At 38.2% G+C, this 20,405-nt stretch overlaps 2 protein-coding genes across 2 annotated transcripts in view; one reads left to right on the top strand and one right to left on the bottom strand.

Moving 5' to 3' along the window:
* CATSPERE (catsper channel auxiliary subunit epsilon) overlaps positions 1-17,928 on the bottom strand; it is a gene marked incomplete at its 3' end in the record, with an annotated part of 219,030 nt that extends 201,102 nt beyond the window's left edge. The window contains exons 1-2 of the mRNA XM_079107281.1: positions 17,856-17,928; positions 10,453-10,501 (exon numbers count right to left, since the gene is read on the bottom strand). Of these exons, the coding sequence (XP_078963407.1) occupies positions 10,453-10,501; positions 17,856-17,920 (114 nt within the window). The 5' untranslated portion in view covers positions 17,921-17,928. The remainder of the gene's footprint in view (positions 1-10,452; positions 10,502-17,855) is intronic.
* A 1,921-nt stretch (positions 17,929-19,849) lies between these two features.
* The window catches only part of ADSS2 (adenylosuccinate synthase 2), a 43,985-nt gene continuing 43,429 nt past the window's right edge, over positions 19,850-20,405 (top strand). Inside the window, exon 1 of the mRNA XM_079107448.1 lies at positions 19,850-20,143. Within this exon, the coding sequence (XP_078963574.1) occupies positions 19,961-20,143 (183 nt within the window). The 5' untranslated portion in view covers positions 19,850-19,960. The remainder of the gene's footprint in view (positions 20,144-20,405) is intronic.

Here is a 20,405-nt window from a genome sequence, read left to right as displayed (position 1 = left end):
ATTAAAAGAATAAAAAGCCAACAAATAAATGACCTAACATTACATCTCAAAGTCCTAGAAAAAGAAGACCAAATCAACACCAAAAGCAGCAGATGACAGGAAATAATTAAAGTCAGAACTGAAATCAATGAAATTGAAACAAAAGAAACAATTGAAAAAAATTGAAAAAACAAAATTTTGGTTCTTTGAAAAAAATAAATAAAATTGATAAACTCTTAGCTACACTAACAAAGAGAAAGAGAGAGAAAACTCAAATTACTAAAATTTATGATGAAAAAGGAAATATCATGACAGATACTACTGAAAAACAAGATCATTAGAAACTATTTTGAAAAATTATACTCAAATAAAATAGAAACACTTGAAGACATCAAACAGATTTTTTAGAGACATCTGATCTACCCAAACTTATGCAAGAGGACATACACAATTTAAACAGATCAATTTCAAGCAAAGAAACAGAAGACACCATCAAAAGACTATCAACCAAGAAAAGCCCGTGACCAGATGGATTGTCATCCAAGTTTTACAAGACCTTCAAAGAAGAATTAACACCAATACTTCTCAAATTATTCCATGAAATAGAAAAAGAGAAAACCCTTCCAAACTCATTCTATGAGGCTAATATCATCCTGATACCAAAACCAGACAAAGATACATCAAGGAAAGAAAACTTCAGACCAATATCACTCATGAACATAGATGCAAAAATTCTCAATAAAATTCTGGCAAATCACATGCAAAAACAAATTAAAAAGTTAGTGCACCACGATCAAGTGGGGTTCATCCCTGGAATGCAATGTTGGTTCAACATACAGAAATAAATAAATGTAATACATCACATCAATAGACTTAAAGACAAGAATCATATGATTAGCCCAATAGATGCAGGGGAAGCATTTGACAAAATACAGCACCTCTTTGTGTCCAAAACACTAGAAAAACTTGGGACAGTAGGAACATACCTCAACATTGTAAAAGTCATCTATACTAAGCCCATGGTCAACAACATTCTAAATGGAGAAAAACTGAAGCATTCCCTCAAAAAACTGGAACAAGACAGGGATGCCCTCTTTCACCACTTCTATTCAACATAGTCCTTGAAATCCTAGCCCGAGTAATAACACAGACGAAAGAAATTAAAGGGATACAAATAGGAAAAGAACTCAAAATATCTCTATTTGCTGATGACATGATTCTATATTTAGAAGATCCAAAAACTTGCACCATAAAACTTCTAGAACTCATAGACGAATTCAGCAAAGTAGTAGGATGTAAAATCAATATCCATAAATCAAATGCATTTCTATACATCAGCAATGAATCCACTGCAAGAGAAATTTGGAAAACTACCCCATTCAAAATAGCCTCAACAAAAATAAAATACTTGGGAATCAATCTAACAAAAAAGGTGAAAGACCTCTACAATGAAAACTACAGAACACTAACGAAAGAAATTGAGTAAGACCTTAGAAAATGGAAACATCTCCCATGCTCTTGGATAGGCAGAATTAATATTATCAAAATGGCCATACTACCAAAAGTGTCATACAGATTCAATGCAATTCCTATTAAAATCCCAGTGACATTCTTCATAGAAACAGAAAAAGCAATCATGAAATTCATTTGGAAAAAATAAGAGACCCAAAATAGCCAAAGCAATCCTTAACAAGAAGAGTGAAGCAGAAGGCATCACAATACCAGACATTAAACTAATTACAGAGCAATAGTAACAAAAACTGCATAGTAGTGGCACCAAAATAGACATGTAGACCAATGGTACAAAATAGAAGATACAGAGACAAATCCTACAGTTATCTCATACTAGAGAAAGGTGCCAAAAACATACATTGGAGAAAAGATAGCCTATTCAACAAATGGTGCTGGAAAAACTGGAAATCCATATGTAACAAAATGAAATTAAACCTCTCTCTCTCATCCTGCACAAAAATCAACTCAAAGTGGACCAAAGACTTAGGCACTGAAACAGAGACCCTGTGACTAGTAGAAGAAAAAGTAGGCCAAAATCTTCATCGTGTCAGCTTAAGACCTGATTTCCTTAACAAGACTCCTAAAGCACAAGAAGTTAAATTAGGAATCAATAAATGGGATGAATTCAAACTAAAAAGCTTCTTCTCAGCAAAGGAAACAATCAATAATTTAAGCAGAGAGTCAACAGAATTGGAAAATAATCTTTACCACATGCACCTCCAACAGAGCACTAATCTCCAAGATATATAAAGAACTGAAAAAACTTAACACCAAAAACCAAATAACTCAATAAATGGGCTAAGGAACTGAACAGACACGTCACAGAAGACATACAGTTGATTAACAAACATATAAAAAAAGTTCATCATCTCTTGCAATTAGAGAAATGCAAATCTAAACTGCTCTGAGATTTCATCTCACTCCAGTCAGAATTGCAATTATCAAAAATATAAGCAATAGTAAGTGTTGGATGTGGGGGGAAAAGGTACATTCATACATTGTTGGTGGGACTGCAGATTGGTGCAACCACTTTGAAAAGCAGTATGGAGATTCCTCAGAAAACTTGGAATGGAACCACCATTTGACCCAGCTATCTCACTGCTAGGTTTATACCCAAAGGACTTAAAGTCAGCATACTACAGTGATGCGACCATATCAATGTTTATATCAGCTCAATTCACAATAACAAAACTATGGAACCAACCTAGATGACCTTCAACAGATGAAAGGATAAAGAAAATGTGGCACACATACACAATGGAATATGAATCAGCCTTAAAGAAGAATGAAATTATGGCATTTGCAGGTAAATGGATGGAATGGGAGAATATCATGCTAAGTGAAATAAGCCAATCCCAAAAAACAAAGGCCAAATGTTTTCTCTGATAAGTGGAAGGACAGTAGATTGAGATAGATATTATTACCCTATACACATGTATGAAAAAAAAATTTTCTAAAAATATTTATCACTGTCAAAAAATATAATGAAAAATAAATAAATAAAAGTAAAAAATTCTAAATATTAGCTCCTGGGCTCTGCCATGTGCAGCCCAAGGAAAGCCCCTGTAACTCACGGCCCCACCTGACCCTCTAATATCCCTGTGGCTTGTGGCCCCACTGGACCCTCTAATGTACCTCCTGGACCCTGTTTCCAATGTGGGCAAAATGGACACTGGGCAAAAGCCTTCCCTAACCTGAGACCCTCCTCCAAACACTGTCTTAGCTGTGGACAATGGGAACACTGGAAGGTGGACTGTCCCCTGGGAAGGACACCCCTTCACCCAGTACAGCTGTCCAATTACCAAGTCCCATTCACTGAGTTGCTGCAATGAGGGGGCTCCACTGACCCTGCTATCTCAGGTGGCACATCCAAGAGCCCCGGTTACAGGAATGGTGAACAGCCATTCAGTTACATTTATGGTCAAGGTAGGGCAGCCCTTTTGTTTTTAACTCAATGGCATGGATATATTTTCAAATCAAATACCCTAATTATGGGAGTCTCAGGGACCCCTACATATCCACTGCAGACGCCCCCCTCTATGGCACATTTGTATCTCTTTCACTATCCCATTCCTTTAGAGTTGTGCCAAGTTGCCCCACTCCCCTATTGGGTCAAGATCTCCTTCACAAATTAAAAGTCTCCATTATCATTCCCCCTTTAAAGTTCACTACCATCTTTTAAATTCATTCGAGACTGGACCTGGTTTCTGTGCCTCCCAAGCCTCCTAGGTAATCTTTGCGGGCTGGGATTAACTCCACTGTCTGGGATGCTTCTCAACCAAAAATAGCTAAACACCATTTCCAAGTCCACATCCAGCTAAAAGACCCCACTCACTATGGACCCTTCCCCAATATTCTTTAACCCTCAAAGGTTTAAAGTCCATCATCTCTCATTTATTACAGGTCACCATCATCTCTCATTTATTACAGGTCAAACTCATACCAACCCATTCTTCCCACAACTCCCCCATTCTTGGAGTAAAGAAATTCAATGGCCAATTTTGGCTAGTAAAGAACCTCATAAAAATCAGTGACGCAGTTGTTCCCACATACCCTGTAGTGCCTAACCCCTATACCCTTTTATCTCATATCCCAGCCTGTACCACACATTTTTCAGTATTACCCCTGAAACACACCTTCTTTACTCTTCCCCTCATGACACTCTTCACCTTTACCTGGACAGACCCAGATACTAACTACTTACAGCAGCTCATCTGGACCATGGTCCCAACAAGGCTTCTGAGATAGTCCCTGCTACTTTGGACAGGCTCTCCAACATGACCTGACCACCCTAAATTTATCCCATAACCACCTTATACAGTATTCAAATGATCTCCTGCTTTGTATCCCTTCACTAGAATATTCCACACATCACACTAGCATCCTGCTTAACTCCCTGGCCTCCTGGGGGACACCAGGTTTCTCAATCTAAGGCCCAGCTCTGCTCCCCCAGGTACAATATTTAGGCATCCTACTAACCCTCACTTCCCACACCATAACCCCAGAGGGATGCTAGGTTTTAAAAGACATTCCCCTACTGACCACTAAAAGGGAACATGCTGTCCCTCTTAGGTCTTTTTAACTATTTTTGCATCTGGATACCAAAATTCTCCCTCACAGCCAAATCCCTTTATGATGCTTCCAAAGGGAAACTTTCAGATCCTCTTCCATCTCCCCGTTCTTTTTCCTCTACCATTTTTACTTTCCAGAATTCTCTTCCTAAATCCTCAACTCTGTATTTACCAAACCCTGATAAGCCTTTGTTCCTGTCACTCCACTCAGAACACGGACAAGCTTTGGGAGTTTTTTACCAGAAGGCAGGAATTACCGACTCCCCCATCCCATTACATTCCTATCCAAACGATTATACTTAGTTTATCAACACTGGCCCCAGTGCATCAAGGTTTTAGCTACTTCAGCACTCCTTATCCCTGAAGCCAGCAAATTTGCATTATATCAGTCTATTATTGCTCTAAGCCCACACATGCTCCCAGATCTTCTCAGTCATCATTCATTTCTCTCCCTTCTCCCAACTAGAGTCCAATTACTGCATGCACAACTCCTGGATCACCTAACTACCTTCCAGCAAGACTCTTCATTAAACCCTACCATTCTTCTCCCAACAAAAACCCTTTTGCCCCGTGACCCTCTTGTCCTGACACCCTTGATTTCTTAATGACTCTTGCCCAAAATTCCTAATGTCATTTTCTCAGATGTCCTTCCATCTTTTCTTAAAAACACTCAGAGACAAATTAAATTTATCAAATTTATTCCCCTTTCACCTTTCTCTTCCTCAAACACTAGACCTCATTTGGGATCTCTAGCTTCAAGAGACATTCATTGACCTGACCCCCACCCAAATTCCTTTCTTCTCCATTATGTTCCCTACATTTCATCTTTAATAGCCACACCAGACCTGAAACAATGAAGGCAAGAACTGCCTGATTCCTGGTGGTCCTCCTGGTTATTCCCCCTTAATATTCATCTTCTCATAGTAGCTTCTCTTCCCTGTATTCTTAATTTTATACAGAAACAGCTTCTTAGTAAGGTGATCCAGTTAGTCCAGTTAGATGCTCCCAAGAACACCTCAAAGCAATTCTCCTGTATTCACAGTCTGAGTTCCTAATACCACAACAAGGAAAGATTGCCTGCCATTACCCTGAAGCTCCTTCCATATGTATATACTCCTCTTTAGCGCCAACCTCTGGAATTCTTGCATCCTCTCCCAGAATTCTGAAAGGTGGTACTCCTACTTCACCCCTTTTACAGCAGGAAGCAGTTGGATGTGATATTGACACCCCCCCCAATTCATTACACCCCTTTCAGAGTCTGTAATGAAGGTTGTGGTTACCTATCTGTCTTTCTGCCCTGCTCTAATTGATCCCACCACCAGAACTCCTACCATGACCTGGCCTCCCTGCGCTTTGCCCACAAAAGTAACTAACTCCTCTGTGGCCTGGCTCTGGTAAGGCTGTATGTAAAGCCTAGAACCTTGTGGCCAGTAGTCATTTTACCCCTGAAAATGAGCCACACCAAGTGTTTGACCAAGGGACCCCGATGCTAAATAAAGAAGAGTTGCTAATCCAAGATCTGCTCCCTGCCTCTGTCATTTGTGTGTCATGTGCTTTCAATTAGTGTAGTGGTAGGCTTTTAATATATTTTCCTCAAACTATAAACTGGAAAAAAGAAGGTACTCATTAACTAGAACAATATTATTAACAAGTGTCATGATATGTATGTTTAAAACGTACATTCCTAAAATTAACCATTATAAAACGTGTACATTCAATTTCAAATACAGCATTTACCAAATTGACCATGTCTATAAAGTCTTAACTAATCTCAATGATTCATTATCTCATTTACCATGCCTTTTTATATTAGTGAAAATCACTCATAAAATTATCCAGAAAAAAATCCTAGGATATTTGCAATTTTAAAAGAACAACAAATGAAACCCAAACAAAACAAATAAAAAACAAAAACAAAAATAAAACCCTACATTTCTGAATTATTCGTAGAAGAAATCACAATAATTTTCAAAATATTTATAAATAAATGCCTTCGATATTATCAAAACTTGCAGTATGTAGTATAAGAAGTCTCTAGAAGGAGACTTACAGTCTTAAATGTATTCAAGAGAAATAAGATAGTTTGAAAGTGAATAAACTCATTTTTCAGTGTAAGACAAAAATTAAAAAAAGAAGAACAAAGAAAATGTCAAAAAATGAAAGGAATGAGAAAAAAAAACAGGAGCTTAGAAAACAAGAGAAGCTGGGTGTAGTAGCACACAAGTGTAATCCCAGTTACTTGGGAGGCTAAGGCAACTTAGTGAGATCCTGTCTCAAAATAAAAAATAAAAAGGGCTAGAAATATAGCTCAGTGGTAGAGTACCCAGAACTCAGAAGAAGAAAAAAGAGGAGGAGGAAGAGGAGGAACAGGAGGAGGAAAAGGAGGAGGAAAAAAACAATGGAAAGAACACTGAGAAAGGGCATTAGTGGTGTGATTTTTTAATATACAAATCTCCCTATAAACATAGAAAGGACAATTAGGATGCTACCAAGAAAATCACTGGACTGCATCATAAGAAAACTCAGTGACAAGGTATTGCTTGATAGCCCAAAAGTATAAGTAGGTTGGAATAAGTGACCAAAACCCAGCAGATTCATGTGAGATCAATATAAGGAAGCAAAAGAAAGTGGACAAGCTAAAGCTGAGAAAAAAAAGCCTAAATTAGCAACACATGAATGCAAAGGAATATTACTCAACAGTAAAAAGGAATTAAGTACTCAAATGTAACATTATAAATGAATTTGAAAGCACTAGGTTAAGTGAAAGAAAACCGATCCAAAAAAACCTATATACTATACAATTTCATCTATGTGACTATCTAGAAAAGGGAAAACTACAGGAATAGGAAGACAATGATTCCCATGGCTTTCTATACCTTTATAATAGTGGTGAGTATGCAATTATAAGGCATTACAAAACTCATCAAACTGTAAGCTTAACATAAGTAAATTTTATTATGTGTAAAATTTCAATAAATTTGCCAGTTTACAAAAGGAACTAAAGAGACATACAAACTATGTATCATATGTAAACTTTATCTGTATCCAGATATACATAAGCCATCAAAAATGAAATTCACAAGATAACTGGAAATTTGAATACTGGCCAGCTATTTAGTGATAGTGGGTGAAGGTTATCACCCAACCCCTAGCTCCCAATTCTAGGTAATCACTAAGTGACTTTCTGTCTATAGATTTGCCTATTCTAGACATTTCATACAAATGAAACCATGAAATTTGTGGTCCTTTCTAACTGACTTCTTTCTCTTAGTGAAATGTTTTCATCCGTACTATAGCATGTGTGGGCACTTCCTTTTTATTAACCAATAATATTGTTGTATAGCTATACCATATTTTATTTATCCATTCATCAGTTTCTGCCCTGAAAAAAGAGTGATTGCTACTGTCCACATTAACCCTTGACTGCTACATACTCCCTCTTAAAGGAAGGGAAAACAATTACGGGTATTTAACAAATTGTATAGCACAGGCACTGACAATTCCAAGTGAGTATCAAACAGTATGCTGCACTTTGCATACTGACTGAATTCTGCCTTGCTTTGCCGATATCTGGAAATATGGAGGAGTGTGTTAGGTTACACAATGACTGAGGATAGTTCTTGCCACTTAGTGTTTGGGAACAAGGGAAGCAAGATGTACTGAAAAAATAGGGGATAGACTCACACAATGAAAAATTTTCCAAAATTTCAATGGTATCACCATTGAGAAACACTGCTATGGGGCAATCTCAAGTGTAAATATTGATAAAAGAATCTTCAACAAAATGCTAACAATGGAATCTGGAAACACGTTAAAATAATAATACACTGGCACCAAGGGGATTTTTCTCTGAAATACAATGACACTATAATGGATGATTTACTATGTTAATTAGCCTAAGGAGAAAAATTCATGTGGTTATTTCTGTAGATCATAAAAAGATATTTCAAAATTCACTGTAATATACATGTTGCTATTTATAGTAACTATTTTTACTGTAAATATTCCATAAATTAGGAGTTAATGGGAACCTTGCTAATTTAATAAAATATATATCTCTCTGCTCCCAAGTGAGCATTATGTTTAATTGAAACAAATAAGAAAAATTTACTAAAGTTTGGAAGAAGATGAACAGGACAAATCTGGAGGGCAACATTCTCCATCAGTTGGAGGATTCTATGTCATAATGATGCCAGTTGCCATTATAAATGATCAATTCTTCCCAAAAGCAAACCCAATGAAAATCTAAGCAGATTTGTATGTGTGTGTGTGTGTGTGTGTGTGTGTGTGTGTGTGTGTGTGTGAAAATTAGGAGTGTTATACTAAAATTTACATAAATGCAAAGATCCAGAAATATCCAAATCAGTCTCATGGAGAACAAATCAAATGATTCTCATTACCAGATGTAAAGATTCAGTAGCAAGCTATAGAGTAAGAGGCACTGAGACAGATGAGAGTTTAAAAATCAAGCTATCTTTATAGAGAAAAAAGAAAACACCAGAAAAAGAATAGGGAAACAGTAAGTTGTTTAATAAATGTGGATTCCATATAGACTTATGACATATATACAAGATGGATTCCAGATGGATTTATGATATATATTTTAAAGGTAAAAATATAAGGCATATAAAAGAAAATATATGATAAAAAATATTTGCAACTCAAGATAAATAAAGACCCCCTCCCACAAATTTATATCATTAAAGCAAAAGGGGAGGAAGGGTCTTGGATTATCAAAATTTACCCTCTTCTCCCAATAGAGTGTTCATTGACAAAGTTACTGGTTAGGAAGAGATAACTGAAGTGTTTGAAACCAACATTAAATTAAAATATAGAGTAGGATGCAGATGGCACTCTAAATCAACAAGAAAAGGGAAGACAACTGAATGGAAGGTGGACAAAAAGTAAGAACAGGTAATTCATAGAAAGTGATCCAACATAAATATGTGATGATGTGTTTGAAATCACTAGTCATCAAAGAACTAAAATACCAGCAAATAAGCTACTACTGTGTAGTAAAGGAAATGGTAAAAAATAGAAAATTTAATAATGCCAGTTTTTGGTGAAGAAGTACATTGCATGAGAGCATAAGTTCCATGCTGGAAATAATCTTGTAGAACTTAGTTAAATTAGATATCTCTATTCCCTGTGGCCTAGCAACTCCTCTCTTGGCTCAAATAGTAGAAAAATTACTGCACAGAGATGTAAAAGGACTTTCATAATTTATAAAAGCATTTGTCATAGTGTTGTTTATAGTGGTAGGAAACTATTTGGTCATCATTAAGGGAATATATAAATAAAACATAATTGATATAAACTAGTAATTAGGCAGCATTAAAAAGAAATGAACCAAGGGCTGGGGATATGTCTCAGTTGGTAAAGTGCTTGCCTGTTAAGCACAAAACCCTGAGTTCGATCCCCAGCACCGCAAAAAAAAAAAAAAAAAAAAAAAAAAAAAAAAGGAACGAACCAGATAAAGCATAGAATAAAAAAAGTAATAAAGAGAATGAGTTCTGTAGCTTGGGTCACCACACATCTATATTTGTCTAGGTAGTTCCAGTTTATACTTGTTGTAAATTTATGCCTATTGAATAATTATTAATAGCATTCTCTTTCATTCTCAATAGTTTGGACAATATACTATCTGTATCATAACATAATTTTGTGAATATTAAATCATGAAAACACAAACCCTATTTTGCTACATACATATTTAAGAGCATACACATTTAAGGACGTATATTAGAGAGGAGACCTATTTTAGAGTGATGAAAATTAAATAAAAATAAAAGTGACATTGAGATAGAAAAGTTTGGTTTAACTCTATTCTCTGCTTGAAGTTACAAAAATATTTAATACTTAACAGTAGTTTTAAAAAGTCAATACTTACAGTACTTCTGGTACTAAAAATGTAATAATTTGGACTGTTACTGGAATACCTGTGGAGGAAAAGGCCAAATATAAGCATTAACACTATTTTCTCCTCCAAAGAGGAGGGATTCTCTACATGGTCAGGGTACCTGGGCTGCCATCAACTTTATCTTTTTCTGCCTAAGCCCCTTCCTGGAAATTGAACTCAGAGCTTAAGTTGATGGTCACTGATAACCTCTACTCACCTTTCTAGGTTTGCTCAGTACCTTAAGACACTAAAATGAAATGGGAAGTAAATATTATTTACATATTTTTTGTAGTATAATAGCTGTTGAAGATTATTAGCTCTAATTCCTTCAACCATAAACTAAGTTAAAATGAAAACAATAAGGATTGAAGTTTCAAAAAAACCATATTTTTCACTTGGAACATTGAACAGCAAATTTCTGTGAGTCCTTGTTCGTGATAAAGTTTGTACTATTATCTAGGGTACCTCAATTTTTTTCATCTTTCTAATCTATCTAAAACAGCATTGTCCAATAGGAATATAATGCAAGCTCTTTATGTACATGAAATTAAAAATTTTCTAGTAGCCACATTAAAAACACAAGGAAGACAGGCAAAACTAATTTTAATAACTTATTTATTCAACATGTAAGCAGTACAAAATAATGATTAGTGAGATAGTTTACATTCTTTTTTTGTACTAAATCTTTGAAATCTTGTGTATTATAACACATCTTAATTTGGACTAAATTTTCGTACTCAAAAGTCATGTGTGGTCAGTGACTATACTAAAGTATCACCTTAAAATTTCTTCACTATCCCTTCACTTCAATAATCTACTTCATGTCTGTACTGCATACTTAACTGCCATTGTAATTTCTCCATCACTAAAATTTTGAATTAGAGACATTTATTTTGTGTGTAGCAGGAAAGTTGCTGGGATTCATTATGTAACTTCTCTAAGAATTATACAAGCCTTACTAATGTTCCACATTCTTATTTTCAATAGATGTCAGTCATAAGTATAATCAAACATAGTGTGTGTGTATGTGTGTATGTATGTATAGATAGATGGATGATAGTTTGGATCTGGAATGTTCCCCAAATGCTCATGTGTTGAAGCTTTGGTCCCCAGTGCAGCAGAGTTTGGATGTAGAGCCTTTGAGGAGAGGTAATCGGCTCATGAGGGGTCTGACCTCATCAGTGGATTAATCCATTGATGGATTCATAATTTGATGACACTATTTGGAGGTGGTGAAAACTAGATGAGGTGGGGCCTAATTGGAGAAAGTAGGTCACCAAGAGCAAGCCATTGGAAGGGTATATCTTGTCCCTTGCCCCTTGTCTTTCTTTCCCTCTGCTTCCTAGCTGCCATGAGGCAAGGTGCTTTCCTCTGCCATGTCCTTCCCACAGGATGTTCTTCCTTGCCTCAGGTCCAAAACGATGGAGCCAGCTAATTATGGACTGAAACTTCTGAAACCATGAGCCAAAATAAACCTTTCTCTCTTAAGTTAAATTTTCTTAGGTATTTTGTCACAGCAGCAAAAACTGACTAATAAATATACAGATCAAATAAGAAGACAAGTTCATGTATTGTTACATATCCCTATAAATTAAAATAAAATATACTTAGCAAAGGCTTTTTTTTTTCTAGTAAGAAAGAACTATTTCCCACTTCTTATGAACTTAATATAAGATCCCTTTTATTACAAAATGAGACCAAAACCTCAGGAGGGATAAAAATACAAGTGGCAGATTTTGGATTTTAATTTAAGGTTAAAGTATACAATTCAATTTGTGAATGAAACTTGGTGGGTAAAATGATAAAACTACCTTTTCTGGCAGGCCCTTTCTCCTGCTTTTATCAGCTTCCAACTTATACTGGGTCTAGGAATACAAAGTATGGAGGAAACTGCATGTAAAGAGGCATATTTAAGCAGGGTATGGGACTCAACACCTATAATCCCAGCTACTAAGGAGGCTGAGGCAGAGGATTACAAATTCAAGGCCAGCCGGGCCTACCTATTGAAACCCTGTCTAAAGAAAAATAAAGGGGGTGAACTGGGATGTAGCTCAATGGTAGAATACTTGCCTAGCATGTGTAAGGTGCTTGGTTCAATCCCAAGAACTGCCAAAAAAAAAAAAAAAAAAAAAGCCACATTTATCTTATTTAGCCCAAGACAGTTATGATAATGTCTTCTCATCCTTTCTTTCTTAAGTATGTCAAATACTAAACGTATTATTGTTGTAAATGGATCTGAGAAGCCCATAGGTGTGGGGTGTGCAGATGGGCCATGTGCTATCTTATTTAGTAAAAGAAGCACTGCCATTTCACTCTTGGGTCACAAGAATATATCTTTCTCATTCTCTCCAGTATATTTCCATTCTTCCAGCTCTTTGAAATAAAAAAGAAGGGACTAGGGATGTCACTCAGTGGTAGAGCACTTACCTAGCAAGGCACAAAGCCCTGGGCTTAAATTCCCAGCAAAACACACACACACACACACACACAATATCAAAGAGCATTCTTCCTTTAATAGTTAAGTCCCTTCCTAACATCACTTATTTCTCTCTCTATCCAGCCTGTAGATTATGGCATTTGGGAAAACTATATTCTCTTGAATCCCTTCATTCTACTATATCTATCCAGAATGGTCTTGGATAGGTCATGCTATTGGACATCAGACAGAAACATGTGCTAAACCATTCATGTAGGATAATTGCAGGAAGCACAGGATTCCCACAGGAAGTCCAAGTCCAAGCCCCAGTAAACATACTGTGAACTACATTAATATAAGTCAAAAGACCTTGAGACAATAATAATTTTTAAGGTCCAAAAAGAAATTCAATCATTACAAGTTTGGCCCAATAGACCTAGAAAAAGCATATTCTTTTTCAAGAACATATAGAATATTTATAAAAATTGATCAGGTATTTGGCCCAAAGTAAGTACCAACAAATTTCTTAGAACAGGTTTCAGGTAGACCATACTCTCTGATTATATAGTATAATTAACACAGAGAAGTTATTAACAAAAGATAACTCAAAATTTTTTTATATCTGGAATTTAAAAAGTGTTAAGTAATTCAAGGGTTATAGAAGAGATAATAAAGTTAAAACTATCTAGGAATGAATAATAAAAAAATTAGATATTGGTTTTATGGGATACAGCAAAACAGTGCTCTAAGAGAATTTAATATCTTTAAAGATCATATTAGAAAAGAATAAAGACCAAAAACTATTAGGTAAAAGTCTAACTTCATAAGTTAGAGATAGTATACCGTTATATACCCAAAGAAAATAGACAAGAAATATGAAAAGAAATCAAAGTACAAAACAAAAATAAAACTATGAGGAAAACAGACAAGCTTATAACAAGGCTGATTAAGGCAAAATGGATACAATTAGATATTTTTAACGTAAAGGGAATACAATTACAAATACAGCAGGTATTAAAAATAAGAGCCCATGTCTGGCGTGGTGGCCCAAGCCTGTAATCCCAGTGGCTCGGGAGGTTGAGACAGGAGGATCTGGAATTCAAAACCAGCCTCAGCAACAGCGAGGTGGTAAGCAACTCAGCGAGACCCTGTCTCTAAATAAAATACAAAACAGGGCTGAGGATGTGGCTCAGTGGTTTGAGTGTCCCTGAGTTCAATCCCCATTACCTAAATAAATAAATAAATAAAAGCACATTACATGACAGATTTGAAAAATTATGTGGGATGGGAATTTTTATATCTCTTACCAAAACTGACTCAAGAAGAAACAAAAGGCCTAACGAGTTGCATAGTATTAAAAGATAAAAAGAAGTAGTTCAAAAATTTACCTAAAACACTAGTTAATTGTTTTATCAAAATTTCAAGGAATGACTGGGTACATGCCCATAATTCCAGTTACTTGGAAGGCTGGTGTGAGAAGATTGCAAGTTCAAGTCCAGCTTGGACAATTTAGCAAGACCATGTCTTGGGGCTGGGGAGATAGCTCAGTTGGTAGAGTGCTTGCCTTGTAAGCACAAGGCCCTGGGTTTAATCCCCAGCACCTCAAAAACAAACAAACAAACAAAAAACTTTCAAGTATCCTACACTTACACAAACTCTTCCAATGAAAAAGAGGTAACATTCTCTGGCTCATTTTATAAACAAACAAAAATATACATATATAGATACAAATACCGGAAAGTGTTTGAAAATTGAATACGACAAGGGATGAAGAGCTTATAAATTAGATCATCTTAAATGTATACTATGTATGCAAATATGGATCTAGTAGAAAAGTCTTCGAATGACCTCATCGTTCATTTTTGAGATGAAAAATGATAAAATGCATATAAATAATTTAAAAAAGCAAATCAGATATGCCAAGAAACTGCCTTAATAATGATAGAATACCTGCAGAACACCCAGAGCAAACAATGCCCTAAAGGAGGAACTGGTACCATTCCCTTAAAAACCTGGAATGAGAAATGACACGATAACCATTTTTACTCAACACTGTATTGGAGGTCCTAGACAATGCAATAAGAAAAGTGAACTAAAAGCACAGGATTAAAAAAGGGGGCTGAGGATTTAGTTCAGTGATAGAACATGCATTTTGTATGCATGAGGCCCTGAGTTCAATCCCCAGTAAGAGCCAGAGAGAATACACCCATTTCTGAAAAAGAGCTAAATCAAGATTACATAATATTCACTGGCCAGGAAGATTTACTATTCATAATGATGTCATTTTGAGTCATTATAATCCAAATCCTAAGAATTTTTCATGGTACTTAAAAATCTAACTATAAAATTTATGGGATTGTGTAAAGGTTTAAGAATGACCAGAACACTTCTGGGAAAAAACAGGGAGTGAAGACTTGCCCTATATGAGATATCATGATTTATAATGAAGCTACAATAATTAAGACAATTGGTACTGGTGTAACTATAGGCAAACTGACAAAATGGAACAGAACATGATAATAAACTCATCTAGATCTGGATTTATATGAAAGAGAGAGAGGAGAATTGCATCCCCACCTTATATCATTCAGAAAACCAACTCCATTGGGACTAAGAATTTATCAAAAGACGAAATTACAATTTAAATATCTTAATTGGCTTTATGTACAATACTAAAATCGGGTAACATTTTATTCCATAAAGTAGTATGAGTGTTCAAACAGAGCAGACAAAGTTGGTTTTACAGAGAGAAAAGGGTTGAAGAAAGCATTCAAAAAGTGGATTGGTAATTTTAAATTTACTTTCCTTGTAAAATGGAAACTGGGAAGCAGAACAATAGAAAAATAACAGGTTAACCTCAAGTTACTTCTTTTTACTTTTTTTTTTTTTTTGGTACCAGGAATTGAACTCAGGGCTGTGTAACCACTGAACCACATCCCAGCCCTATTTATATTTTATTTTGAGACAGGACCTCGCTAAATTGCTTAGGGTCTTGCTAATTTGCTGAAGTGGGTTTTGAATTTTCTATCTTCCTGCCTCAGCCTCCAGGTTGCTGGGATTACCCTTGGGTGGTGTGCTCTCACCCAGCCTTGTTACATTTTCGTAAGGATTAAAGCAGAGGGAACTTAGTTATCATGCTGACTAGAACTGACTGGTTTGGGAATTTGGCTATTTCTCTCTCCTGATTTCTCAGGTCAGTAACAATTTAGGTGGCATGGATATTCAGCAGTGAATCCATTTTGGTTAGTTGTGTTGAGCTGAGTGCAGGAGTTCAGTCCAAACCAATGGTGTCCTGTGAATTTTATCTAACAAACTTTAATGTCAAAAACAAAATGTTAATTCTCTTAAAGAAAATTACTCTACTTATCTAAGTGCTAATCTAATCTGAGTGCTATTTAAATTTTATCTAATTTCTTCTATTTATCTAAGTGCTATCTAATTCCTTCATTTATTTAAGTGTTGGCAGGTGAACCAGGGTCTAGTGCATGCTAGGCAAGCTACATCTCCAGACCCAAAATTTTATCCTTTAAAGAACACCTTATTAAGATACAAAATTCAGGACTGCCATGATAAAAAAATAAATAAATGACATTTTTGTTTTCACTAACATCTACTTGAACTTTAGCATTTTCTTCAATCAAGAATTTAGATCAGAGTTGGCAAACTGTATCTTGGGAGCCAAATTCCACGTTTTTGTAAATACTTTTTATATTGGCAAGCAGCCACCCATTTGTTTACTGTGACTGTGTCCTGTCCCCTATTAAAGCAGAGATTTGAGCAGTGGCAACACAGATTGTATTATTGGAAAATGCCTAAAATATTTACTATCTCGTCTATTTACAGAAATGTTTGGTGACTTCTTAAAACAAACACTTAAAACTTCCCTAAGTTCATTGGTCATCTTTAATAATATCAACTATCTTTTTTTTTTATTATTTATTGATCCATTGTTTGTAATGTGCTGAGCTGTAAATGTATCACTGTATTCAAGCCTCACAAGACGTTTCATTATTTTGTAGAGAAGAAAAGACAAAGTACTGTCAGAATACAACGTTTTGCTCTATTTCATTGACTCATTCCAATGGTCACTCTTAATTTTTAATTTGACCCCTCCATCTGTCCAATGAGATACCCCTTGGAGGGAAAGGAAACCTGGTCTTTCATGATGTAGGGAAACCTCTACAATTTCTTGTTGATATTCTTAGTTAATGCGGGGGGGGGGGGGGCTGGATGGGGGAGGGGTGATGATAATTATTTTTAGAGCAAAACCAAAATATTTGAGGAATGTGATTTTCGCATTTTAACTTATGTTGAAATCTATATAAAACATTTTGATGCAATTTCAACACAGCAATTACCAAATATCGAACAAAAATAAAACTTGCATTAAGGATCTCTCAAAACTTTATAACATTTTTATTCTCCAGATCGACTCACTTTACACAGGAATTACACTTCTGACATTTGTACAGTGTTTATATTTTATAAAACTCTCGCAAATCACTCCGCTTCAACAACCTAATATGAGCCATCAACTACCTACTTATCCTAGTAAAACGCCTCCTCCCTGCTAGTCTCTGCTGATGACTTTTGGTCCTCACTTGCTCTCTCCTCTCTGGTAGAAGAAAGGTGCAGCAGGGGAAAGAAATCGTGTAGGGGGGTGGGGGGCTGGCGGCTGGGGTTCAATTCTTGGCACCGAAGTACAAACACGTAAATAATAAAATTGAAAGTGCCATCACCGAACTGCGGGGACTGGACGAGAGAAACCAAGTGCTAAGGGCGTCCCCTCATTCACCGAAAAAGCTCAGGTGGGCGCGGGGGTCGCTGGTGTGGGTGTTCCGCGAGCAGGGGAACCAGGTGGTGGTAAGCCAGGGCCAGTGGAGCCAGTGCCAGTGGTCCCAGGACGCCGGGCCACCCCGGCTGGGGCCCAAAGGGGACCCGGACCCCGTCCGCCCGCCGGAAACTGGCATCTCTCTACCTCCAAAGGGCCGAGCCGCAGCAGCTCAGCCACGACAGCAGCACTGCCACTCCCCGGGCCGACATGGCGCCAGCTCCACCTCAAACCCAACCGCCTCCGCCGAGCCAGCCCGGCCACGCGCGCTCCCGGGGCCTTCGGCCACGCGGTTGGCTGCAGGCTTGTTCGCAGCGGGGCGGGAGGAGGGCTGCGGAGCGGCGAGGGCCAGTACCGTGCAAAGCGCGCGGTCGCCTGGGCTCCCGGCGCCGCCCTGAAAGTTAGTTGGTGTGCGGAAACGTAAACTGGAGTTCAGGAAAGCGAATAGCAAAACCACTTTGAAAAATTCGAGTTGAGTGAATGAAGATGTAACTTTAAGTTAGAGTATCTTTTAGCCCGAACGTTCACGTGACTATATAATCAGCTGCCTGGCAAATTCATGTCTAACAGTACTTTCCAGAGAGTAGAAACGCCATAAATGCTTTAAAAACAGAAATGAATAGTCACCTGTGTTTATATCCACCACTACCTCCGGCACTTGAGAACAAAGGAATATGACTGGATTTTGGTTTATAAAGGGTTTGTAATCGTGTGATAAAGTTGAGATAAACACCAGTTATCATACAAGATTATAATTTATTTATTGGCAGACCAAATAATCTGAATCCTTGGGGGCTGCAACTGCACCTTTATTCCACTTAGGAATTAGTACCCAGTGGTCTTAGTTTGTTGTGGGTTCTCAAAAGGGTATTGGCCGTGCATTGGAAGTACATAGTAAAATACTAAAATGGGTTCTAAGGATCATTAGAGAACAGGACAGTGCATACGATTTAGCAGATACCACATGTACTGCCACTGTAGTCCCACATTTATTCCGAAGCATTTTTAATTAAAGTTAGATGTCATTGTTAATTTGTGCTGTAGTTCGAGGGCATTAGATCAAGAGTAGTCAAACAAATTTAGCCACAACCTTAACATTAAGAGCGTGGAAAATACGGTAAAGACAGGAATCCAGACTCAGCTTTGTCTAAGTACCAGTTCAAGCCTCACTAGAGCAAGTTACATAACTGGTTTTTAAACCTTTTAAGATGGGCCAGGAGTGTAGTTCAGTGGTAGAGCGCTTGCCTAGTATAATCCAGGCCCAGGGTTTGATTTTGCAGCACCACAAGAAAAAAAGGAAAACAAACAAACAAACCCCAGTAAATCCTATAAAATTAGATAGTATTATCTCCCTTATATAATTGGCATTAAAAACCCCAGTGCTTTACAGTATGCACAATTATATGATGTAGGTAATTCGCTTCTTCTCTCTAAGCCTTTATTACTAATGTGTAAAATGAGAAGGGTTAGGACTCTATTTGTTCTTGAATTTCCTGGTCTAATGTCCTCCACCTTTGTTGCTTTACTTTTGAGTTTGCCCTTTTTGATCCCTCTCCATTTCTGCTCTTACTTCCAAAACTTTGATTTTCAATTCTAATGTAAACAGTCCAATTCCATACTGTTTGTATTTTGAAATTCCCCTGTTTGCATCTTTTACATGCTCACTCAATAAAAAACTGTTTAAAAAAAAAAAAACCAATAGAAAAGAACGCTTTCAGACACTGAAACCTGCAGACAGCGGACACCAAGGCACCAGAAAACATAGCTGGCGCTCGGTGTTGCATGCCGGGAGTTGTAGTCCGACGCTGCATAGACTCCCCCTCCTCGCGCCTCTGCAGTTTGAAAGAGAGGAAGGGCGGGTAGGCGGGGCGTGGAGGGCAAAGCACACTCGAAGCTCCGCCCCCGTCCCTTCCGCTGGCAGCGTTCGCCTTGAAGCGGCGCTCGGGGACGCGGAAGAGGCGTGGCCTGAGTCCCGGGTGGTTGCGGTTGTCGCCGCCAGGGCCAGTTCCTGCGGGCGGTGCTACAGAGGCTGGCCGGCGCGGGGCAGTCATGGTCCCCCTGTGAGCAGGCGGTGGCAGAGAGCGGGGCGGGGCCTGGCGGGAGGGTGGTGGCCCGGCGGGGGCGGGGGCGGGGGCGGGGCCGGCCTCTGGCTCCTTCTTCCTCCGCATGTGGCTGGCGGCCGCAGAGCAGTTCAGTTCGCGCACTCTTCGCCCGCCGTTTCTCTTTCGGGCTCGCTTCGCCTCACCCGAGCTATGTCGTTCGTCGAAACCAACCCGGCAGCTTCCTCTCTGCCCAACGGTGACTGCGGCCGTCCCAGGGCGCGGCCCGGAGGGAACCGGGTGACCGTAGTGCTCGGCGCGCAGTGGGGCGATGAAGGCAAAGGAAAGGTGGTGGATCTGCTGGCGCAGGACGCCGACATCGTGTGCCGCTGCCAGGTGAGGCAAAGCGGCTCTAAAAGAAGCCGGACCGGGGAGCTCGGGCCCAGAACCCGGATCCGCCGGCTCAAATGAGGTGTCACCTTGAGGTTCTCTCCTTTTGCTGTGTGCTGCGGCGATGTGGAGAAATGGCGGGAGGTCAGGGACCCCTGACCTGGACGCATTGGGTGGCTTTGGAGGAAAATACGGGTCGATGGAGAGTCTGAGAGATGCTCGATGCCTGGGGAGTTGCTGTTTTCTGTCTGAGGACCGGTACCGAGTC

Source organism: Sciurus vulgaris, assembly GCF_902686455.1.
Source record: "Sciurus vulgaris genome assembly, chromosome: 12".
Lineage (NCBI taxonomy): Eukaryota > Metazoa > Chordata > Mammalia > Rodentia > Sciuridae > Sciurus > Sciurus vulgaris.
The sequence above is the reverse complement of the archived record's forward strand: the minus strand, read 5'-3'. Positions and strand labels throughout refer to the sequence as shown.